The sequence below is a fragment of the Tamandua tetradactyla genome, chromosome 20, assembly GCF_023851605.1.
Source record: "Tamandua tetradactyla isolate mTamTet1 chromosome 20, mTamTet1.pri, whole genome shotgun sequence".
NCBI lineage: Eukaryota > Metazoa > Chordata > Mammalia > Pilosa > Myrmecophagidae > Tamandua > Tamandua tetradactyla.
Window position 1 is genome coordinate 30,275,014 of NC_135346.1, and position 10,071 is coordinate 30,285,084.

The 10,071-nt window shown below is 38.0% G+C and overlaps 1 protein-coding gene across 15 annotated transcripts in view; it reads right to left on the minus strand.

The window, feature by feature from the left end:
- Positions 1-5,752, minus strand: part of CSNK1A1 (casein kinase 1 alpha 1) — a 53,202-nt gene extending 47,450 nt beyond the window's left edge. For 9 of the 15 annotated variants that reach the window (XR_013166257.1, XM_077137382.1, XM_077137381.1 and 6 more), the window contains exons 1-2: positions 5,019-5,749; positions 4,262-4,368 (exon numbers count right to left, since the gene is read on the minus strand). Coding sequence is in view for 12 of the 15 variants with exons in the window: in XM_077137382.1 (XP_076993497.1) it covers positions 4,262-4,368; positions 5,019-5,141 (230 nt within the window). In the remaining 3 variants the exon portion in view is untranslated. Of the gene's footprint in view, positions 1-4,118; positions 4,369-5,018 lie in introns of those variants that run through there. The other 6 variants (XR_013166259.1, XM_077137385.1, XM_077137383.1 and 3 more) reach the window with 4 other exon arrangements.
- Between the last annotated feature and the right edge of the window lie 4,319 nt (positions 5,753-10,071).

Consider the following 10,071-nt stretch of genomic DNA (forward strand, 5'->3'; position numbering starts at 1 on the left):
AGTCAGGAGACTCTAGTAACCCCTCAGAGACACAACAGTCTAATTTGTATGATGAGGAAATAGGCTACATCTCTCAGGTTTCATCCAGCACCTTTAGTACACCATGGATTCAGTTACCCTATGAATTAAAATCACATTTCTCATGTAACTGGTGATCAGTAATGCATTTCTCTAGTAAAGGAGGTACCCAGTGCAGGTGTCATCTTTTGTTCTCTGATAACAGCATTAGAATCTTATTTACAGGCTATGTGTTCAGTGTCTAAAAGCTAAGATTAAAATTTAAACAGCTTTTAACAGTGAAGAGTAAGGATTAACTAGTGCTTCACAAATATCTTAGTAAGATATTTTTCTTAAATACTTGATATTCAGACAGCAAACAAAAAAAAGTAAAAAAAAAAGAGCAACAATTCTCCCACCCCCTCACCTTCTTTCTTCTTTGTACATGCTTTCCCTACACAACTCCGTTAATTTACTTTCTTCTTAATGGTTACTCTACGGTTTACCTGGTGCAGACCGCATTTTTCAGTCTTAAGTGGTGCCTCATTTCTAAAATAACATTCGGCTACTAACCTGATAACAGGTTTTTTAACTGTCAGAGGTGAAATTTCTGAGATCAACAGACTAGTAACCCTCATTCAAACAAAATCCTACCCATAAAGCTAGCATGCAGAAGCAAAAGGAAATTAACATTTTTCCAGCAGAAAAAAGGGTAGGGAATCCTAAATCTTTCTGTTCAGTGTTCTCTTTTCCTGCCCTATCAAAGTTAGGAAATTACTTAGTAAAATCCTCTTTTTATTGCACAGATGAGAAAAGTGACATGCTCAAAGAGGTTAAGAGTTTGACTGACCCAGATCACCAAGGTAAAATCATATGATAGAGTTAAGAGCTCAAACCTCCAATTCCTGAATTTCTTCATTAAGCACTCTTTTTTGGCTATATCATAATTGTGCTTCTTTATAGAACGCGTTAATTCAATTCAGAGTGGCACAAAGAAAGGAAGGGCTGTATCAGAAAAACACTAACTTTCAGTGAGCTCAAAAACGTCAATTCACAACATCCAAGAATTTTAGTTTCTTACAATAACAAGCATTCTCACTCTGGCTCCTAAACTGGATACATGTTTCTGTTTAACAATAGGTCCCTCGTATGGTATGTATAATCTTTTTTTTTTCTGTTATCGTTTTATTCCTTTTTCTGTTGTCTTTTTATATCTTTTTCTAAATCGATGCAAATGCTCTAAGAAATGATGAATATGCAACTATGTGATGATATTAAGAATTACTGATTATATATGTAGAATGGAATGATATCTTAATGTTTTGTTTGTTTGTTGCTATTTTTTAATTAATAAAGAAAAAACAAACAAACAAACAAAAACAATAGGTCCCTCAAATTACACAGCAAAGTCATGACCAGGCAGGGCTGCTATGTAGGCCAGGTCATTTTCAATCGTTACTAGGATACCCCTAAGTGTCTTAAAGCAAATCCTATAAACAGGAAACTTTGGGGATAGAGTAGGGTGGGGATAAACAGAAAACTTTGATGGTGGAGTGGGGTAGGGATATCTGAACCGGAAATGCTGCAAAATTTAAGTTTTTAAAATTGGTGTCGACACTTCTAAAACACTGGATAACATATGGAATGCTTTAATCTAGCTAAAATTAAACCAATTTAATTTTATATTTACCAAGTAAATATGTAAAGTATGTATTCATACATACAATTTACACTGTATAGGTGATATGGAAATAAAGGGGAACAAACTGAAGGGATGGAAAGAGGTTGCCACACAAACAAAGAATGTTTATGTAAATCTTTCTTATTACACGTTCTCATTACCCTTCAGAGGAAAAATAGTTCTCACACTTCACTTTAAAACCAATGAACCACTTTTGTTTTTATGTATCTGACCCTCCCACTTTCCAAAACAAATTTACTCTTTTTCCACCCTCCCCAAATATTTAAATTTCTGCCTTAGGGACTACTCCAAGAAACCCCTGGATGCCCTCACAAACCAGTTCACCAAGCTTTCTTAGAGCCAGATCCTGAAATCCCATCTTTTATACCAAGGACTAAATCTAGAAAGGCTGAACTGTAGTTAATGTAATAGTACCTCAAACAAACAAAAATGAAAAAAAAACAAACTTACCCACTATGAAGATTTTTATACTATGTTAAAAGTATAAAATTGTTGTAAAATGAAGTGCCCTATTCGCATGTGAACCAAACTCCAAAATGATTATTGTACTAGTATATTCAAAAGGAACTACAGCTGGGAATGCTAAAAGAGCCCTAAGGGTGACACTGGAAAAATACTTTTATAAAATATATTGAGTGAAATGAAAATAAAAAAAAATCAAACCCCATTAATATGGGGGAACTTCAACTGTGTGCTGAAGGCAGAAAAAAGGTATCATACGAAATGCATTAAAAATTAAAATATTCATTTGTTCCAATTAACTAATTTCTGTTACCATTATTTAGTTTAAAAAAAAACCAACAACCTGTTTTTGTACAAGAGCCCTCAAAAGTCAAAACAACTTTAAATTTTCAACGGACATTTTTCATCCGGAGAAGAAAAAAGCTACATGTTTTAATCAAAGTGTTCATTCTTCCAAAATATAAAATTTACCACACAACAGGTTTTAGGGGACAGAAATAAATCAAAATCTCAAATCTGGGTCATCTCTGTTTTCACATTAATCTTTACCTTATAATATAAGCCCATAATTTTCTTCAAAATAATTTACTTCTTCACTTAAAAGCAATAGCACATTTTATCATTCAATTTCTTCATTAAAATTGTCTATCAGGGTACACCGGTGGTTCAGTAGTAGAATGCTCTCCTGCCCTGTGGGAGAGACCTGGGTTCCACTGCCCATCAGTGTACACACACACACCACTCCCTGTCACATAAAAAGTCTATCAGCATTGAAAATTTTTTAAGGAGAATGTTATTTTGGTTGTTTCCACATCAGAATTAGTGTATATAATCTAGTCCTTAATACAAGACCTGTGGCTGATAATTTCTTATAAACAAGAGGCTACAGGTAAACACCATTTCATTTAATTCTCAATTATCTCTGGATCTTTCCATAAGTATTATTTTTGAGTGTGATGAAAATGGCTGGATTTTAAACTATTTTTAGTCTCTGTTCTAAGACGAGGCTCTTTAACCTCAAGTCAAACTACCGTAAAACCCTTTAGAATAGAATTAACCATTTAAAAGGACCCAACATCTTTTTATCTGATTATCTCTTATCCTGATTGAATGTTACTATTTGCCTTCATCAACATCTCATCCCAAAAAAGACCACAATTTTTCTGTTGTGAAGTTTTACTGACAAACTAACGCAATAGGTAAAATTACTTGTCAAACTGCAGTTAAGTAATCAAGATTTCTTTCAATACAGCTGACTTGAGTAAATTTCAACAGAGCTGATGGTGTTCAAACTGCCTTTAATACCCATAAAAATTTAGTACACGGACTGAAAGTTACCAAATAACACTATGCATAAAAGGAAAGAATAACTAACAGCCTTCGGAGAAAAAGGAAGGATTTTGCATAGTATAATCTGACAATTTTGTGTCGCATCTGCTGCAGAGATTTCGAACAGGCTGCCACTAGGCCATCGACTTCCCTCTAACCCCATCGCCTCCTGCAGCTTTAGTCTCGACTTTTAAAAGGTTCAAACCCCTCAGAACTACTAAAGGGGGAATCAAGGAAACATAACCTGTGAAACCAAGCCGAGAAAAGGGCAGGAAAATGGGGTTGAGTCACGTCGTTCCGCCATTTTCTAAGCGGAGGAGGAAGACATGTTGGAACAAAAACATAACAAAAGAGCAGCCATTTCCCAAGCTAACTCCAATAGCAACCCGAACTGGCTAAGCCGGGTCACTTTGGCACCTTCAAATCCACTTCACTGGACAAACGGAAGGACATCAGAGGTGCCGACGTAAAGAAAGCAGCGGCCAACCCTTTCGCGTAGGGATCAAAGATGACCCGCATATTTAACTTCGGGTAGAATGACGGAAGCTAAACAGAGAGAGTACAACAAACGGAAATTCTAAACTTAAGTTGGCAAACTAAAATTTACTCCGTGATTGTGGCGACTTACGGTTCCTAGGAAACCACCGGTATAAGAAATCCAGGTAATTCAAATACCGAACCCGGATTAGGCTGGTCCTATTGCATGCATCTACCCATCTCCCATTCCGTACTTCCCCTCAGTGGCTGGCCTGTGCGCTTATAGGTTCTTACCGTATGTGGGGGATGCCAACCCCACCTTGAAGAATCTTATAGAGTTTGCTCTCGTACAGCAACTGGGGATGCCTGGCCTTCTGAGATTCTAGCTTCACTGCTACTTCCTGCAGGGGAAAGAGGGTATGATGGCATCAACATCCCTAAAGATTCAATGTCACTAGAGAAAGGAGGGGAGACATTAGCAAAGTTCCAACATGCCACTACAAGGTGGAAGTGAAAGGTTGGGAAAATAAAGCTCTCTTTGTAATTATAAAACACGGCGACGAGCCTCTAAGGCCTCTTCAAGGGTAGTGACGAAATCAGTACATCTTCTAAAGTGCAGCAAAATGATTCATCCAAAAAGAGAGGCCACCTCTGAACTTAATGAGAGGTTTTGAAAGAACTAGGCGTTCAGAAACTTCCTATGAATACCAACAGAATTATATATGCCTATATGTATAGTTATATACATACAAAGGGACGAGAATCACAGAAATAGGATTTTACCATTCTCATCTTAAACAAGGGTTTAAAAAAAAGAAGTTCGAGGAGAGGACATTTTAAAAGCTAGGGAACCTCACAGTTCATCCAACCTTGCCATCGGGTTCTTTCCCTTTTAGGGAAAGAGAGCGGGGGAGGTTCCTACGCTAGGAAAACTGGCTCCCCCTGGACTTCCCAGTGCTTGCGTGCGGTAGGATGGAGGCCCGAGCTGTTTGGGGGTTGGGAAGGTGAGAAAAGGCGCAGTGTTAGCATGAACCCCACCCCAAGTGATTACCTCGCCGTTGGTGATGTTGATGGCCAGATAAATGTCCCCGAAGGAGCCAGACCCGATCTTCCGTACTAGTTTATATTTTCCTCCGACAATGAATTCGGCCTTGGAGCCACTGCTGCTCGCCATCCTGAGAGACGAAAATGGAGGGCTGGGGCCAAGCCCCAACACCTCTGGGAGGAGGACAAGGGCCTCCGGGGCCCGTCCACGAATCAAGGCTGCGGAGGAGGGCGGCAGGAAACGGAAAACGGAGACTCTTTCTCGACGTTATAGGGCCCAGAATCGTCTGAAGGGAACCTGATGGCCGTCTCTCAGTCAGGTTCTTTTTGCCAGGCCGCAGTTCGTGAGCGGGCTTTCGCGGTAACCAGGCTGGGCCACTTGTTTCTGGGCAGCCGCTGCTGCCTCGGTTTCGCGGCGACGTCGCGAAATGAAAAAGGGGCGCGGTGAGTTAGGGCGGCGCTACCGATGCCACCGCCGCCGCCGGCTCCCGCCCGGAGGAACCCCTGTCACTCCGCCGCCGCCGCCATCTTGTTCCTTCAGCTCCAGCCAACACAAAATGCCCCCAGTCCCCGAGAGCCGCTTCTTCACGGCGCAAAGCACTCTGGGAAAAAGATCTCGGCCGAAAGCTCCTGAGAGTCGGCAAGCGAAAGGGAGGGCGGAACCCGATCCGTGAGAGTCCGACCCACGCTCCGAGCGTCACACCGTCACCGCTCAGCTGCGCCTGAGCACTAAACCCCTGCCGACTGCGCAGGCGTGCCGCGGCTTTTCCTCACCCCCGCCTCGGGCTCACTTCCACATCCGGTAGTAGGTAGTTCCTCTCCAGCTGCTTGTTAGTCACTTTGGATCCGCCTAGTGTCTGAAAGGCCTTGTGGCCTCAGGCTTGGAGAGCATATTAGCGAGGAGTCACCTTTATCTTTCCGGGAAGATGAAAGCTTCGGGCATCCTTGGAAGTCGAGTATTGACCTTTACTCTTTGAGGCGGTTTTTAACATTTGATCTAGGGCCGCTCCCCCGGACCGGCTAATTCCAGCCGGGTTTCTGTTTTGAAAGAGGCTATCGCCTCTGGTGGGGAGGAAGAGAAAAGCATGCCTGGCTGATTGTGGTTGGGCAGGGATCCCCGATTTAGCAGAGTCTAGCTGGCTCGTTTTGAACGAAGTATAGAGTTCTGCGCTCGAAGGAGTGGTGGAGACCATCTTTATACAGGAGAAAAGGGGGGAAAGCGGAAATTCTTGTTCCTGCTGCCCTACGTCTTTGCGTTATTTCCCCACTAAAACATTTTGTCTCGAAGAAAAATATCTAATATCCAAATTCCTAATGAGTGTTCTGGTAAATATAATCAACAAAAGTAAAACTACAACCGTGAAGACACCTGCACGTAGTAAAAGTTGTTACAGTGCTGCCGCCACCACCACCACCCCAAAACAACTTGAAGAATCGTTTTGGTCAAGATTTGAAAACTTCAGTGTTGATCCAGCCGGACAAAATAGACATACCTTAACGCAAAATAAAACCGACAGTTAAAATTTAACAGTAGAATTGTTTACTTACTAAAAAATTACCAAGAAATCAAATGTTGACTCTAATTTGGTTTGCAAAATCTGAGCTAGGAAAATGGGCATGGTAGGAATAATCACAAAAGAAAGCTCCATCGTGATCTATCGCCTGCGACAGGAATTAAACCTTGATAAATGACTCAAACCTCAGTTGTAAAAATTTAAACGGAAAATAATCTGTTCCAAATAAAATAATTTCGTAAAAGTGGAAATGGAGAAAATGTAAACAATTTTAATTGCTGCTTTGGAAACTGATAAAATAATTACTAGTGAGATTCATTGTTGGAAGATATGTTGACTTAAATTCTTCCACGTTGCTATAATCCTGATTTAGATGTTTATTAAATCTTTAATTTAAATAGCTTGAATTTAAAATATTGGGAGAGTAAGACACTTCCTAGAAGGTTTGGCATGAAGTTTTGAGGTACAACCAAAATCCATGTTAAGTGGCTCCAGAACGTGTGCTGTTAAACATTATTTTCCTTTGATGGCATTAATGTATATTTTGGAAAACTTAAAATTCTCTTTTTTTTCAGATTCTGGTCTAAAATATTGAGAGAGTGAGAGAGAAGGTGTGTGGGCTAAGTGTAAATAATTTGAGGTTGAGCTTTCCAAGGATAGCTACTGTACTGGTGATTTTCTGTCAGAGCCATCCAAAATTTAATGGTTCCTCAGCTTGAGAAGTTTCCAGTGTGTGTGTCCAGTGAGCCTATAAATGCTCAATTAGGATAGGAGGTAGGTAGGAGTGGCCATGGAGTGGGCTAGATTAGTTGTTCCAAAAGGTTGGTATATGGACAGGTGTAAGTCTCTAGCAAAGTTTACCACACACACACAAAAAAAACTAGAAAAATAAGAACAGTATAATGCATTTTTCTTTTATTTATCCAATTTCAACACTGCACTTTATTCTGAGAGTTTATCTTTCTACATTTGTGTCATTTAAATGCCCTTTTATAAAATGATGTTGATGGTAGATGGTTGTTTGTTTTTTTAAATATCCTTATTTGGCAAAATAAAAAGTTGACACTTCTGTGTCTGCCTTTTTTTTTTTTTTTTCCTGAACTTTTATAAGCTCATGAAATCCCAAACTCTGGGAACCACAAATGTAAATAATCTTTAGAAGCCTTTCCAACCCTGAGATATATTTGCTTCCTGTCTTCTACAATCATTTTCTAGTACTGACAATATCCTGCAAAACTACTAAAATGCTGTATGAATGACAGACCTTTTCAAGTCAGTTGGACCCATCTTAAGATTTGTTTGTTAAATTTAAGAAGAGCAAAAGTTTATTTTTTTAATGTAGAAAATTAAATTTTTAGGTATTGGCTATGACAGCCTTCTTTAAATCATGTATCATTTGCAATAATTCTCAGCCCAAGCCATTGAAGAATTACCTGCTTATGATGTTATTTTAAAGTTACCAATCATTCTACTTATGGCAGCAGCTTTGGTATAGTGGAAGGAGTCTTCTAAAAGCTACCAAAATGCAGTTTCTGACTCCTGGATCAGGTGAATTCACTAAAAATATAATCAAAAGTATAGAATAAAAATTTTAGTTAGAAATTTAGAGATCATGTTCAATAATAATTATGTTTTTAATGCTTTGCAATTTACTGAGTTACCACTGGAACAAACTGGCATGTCCGAGAACATACTGATCTTCGTGACAAAAATAGGATTACAACTCCAACTACCTGACTAAAAGAAAGAGAAAAAGAAGAGGGCAGGGACAAGATTGAGACAATCTTATCCTAGTGGTTACTTCAGTGTTCCTAGAGAGGTCAAGACACATTGAAAACTTTTTTTTTCTTTTACATCACGGTGTTTACCCAAAGAAAAAACACACTGGTAACCAGAGTAAGTTTTAACTAAATGATAAGGACAAGCCAAGCACAAGAAGTAGAAATGGATGCTCAGCAGGCAGAGTTCTCACCTGCCATGTCAGAGACCGGGGTTCAATGCCTGGTTCCTGCCCATGCAACAACAACAAAAAATCATGGCTGTCCGTCTTGTTTGGTACAAATAATAAGAAAAATGGAACACCTTAGATTACGGCAAATACTTTCTTGGGTATTGTTTAACTGTCATGAAGCCTTGTGCATATTCAGTGTTAGATAAATGAAGTAGTAGAGTGAACTGGAAACATGGTAAAATCAGAAAGGTACAATTGGATCAGAGAGCCAATACATTTCAGGCTGTTTTCCAATCTTTGACAGTAATATGATGAGGTTTCATGAAAGTGGATTCCTGCATCTACGATAGCAACTCCAAGCACATTTGGGACATTTCCCAAACATTTCTAACATTTTTTAATGGCATCATTAACCATAAGTTTATTTTAATTTATTTCATTCGTTTAGCTTATTTATACTTTTGACCCATTTGGCTTCTAGATTCTAAAGATTGATAAATTCCATATGTTTACTACCCAATGATCTTTTAAAAAACATATATATGTAATATTTATTTTTTGTATAAAAGTGACAAATATTCATTCGGAAAATTACAAAATACCAGTAGATAAAAGAGAAAAAATCTCTTAGAAATAACCACCAAATGAAAACATTTTGCTGTGTAAATGTTCAGTTTTTTTTCTATGCATATACATGTTGGGCATGTGTATATATTTAAGTATATATGTGTATATACTTTTATTTCTTCTAATTTGCAAAAAGTAGTCATAGTGCACATTCTGTTTTTATTTTATTTATTTATTTTTTTCATTCTGTTTTTAGACCTGTTATTTTCACTTAATGATTTGTTGGAGACATGCTTCCATAAAACTAAGTATTCTTCTAAAATGTTTTATGCTTATATATTGAATATATTGTTAGAATATCATTTAACTGATCCCAATTGTTGCATATTCCAGTTGTTTCAAAATTTTTGCTAGCATAAAAAAATGTAACGAATGTTCCTGTAGCCAAATTTTTGCTCACATCCATATTAATTAGTTAGGACATAGTTCTAGAAATGCTTTTGGTCTTAAAAACAAAAAAAAAACTTGAATCAAAACGATCAACTTCCAATTTTGTTTTGGTGCAGCTTATGGTGATTAAACACCCAATCATTAAAAATAAAAAGAAATACAACTAACCATTATAGGCCTGTACAACACCATGAACCCTAATGTAAACTATGAACTACAGTTAATCGCACAATTACAATAATATTCTCCCATCAGTTGTAACAAAAGTACCATAGTAATGCAAAATGTTAAAAATAGGGCCAGGTATATGGAAACTCTGAATTTTCTGCAGATATTTCTGTAAACCTAAAAATGACAGAAATAAAACCTACTCAAGGACTAGCCAATACAACCACTTTGAAATTTACGTTTAGGGATTTAAATATATTAATCTTTTCATCCTATCCTCAAAAGAAATTTTCTTTTCTGACCAGCATATTGCTACAAAACCTAATACTTCAATTAGAAGAGATCTTTTCTTTTTTACAAGAGGGGGAAATTTCAAAATCTCAAGAATTTTGCAAGTCTGTAGTTAGCAA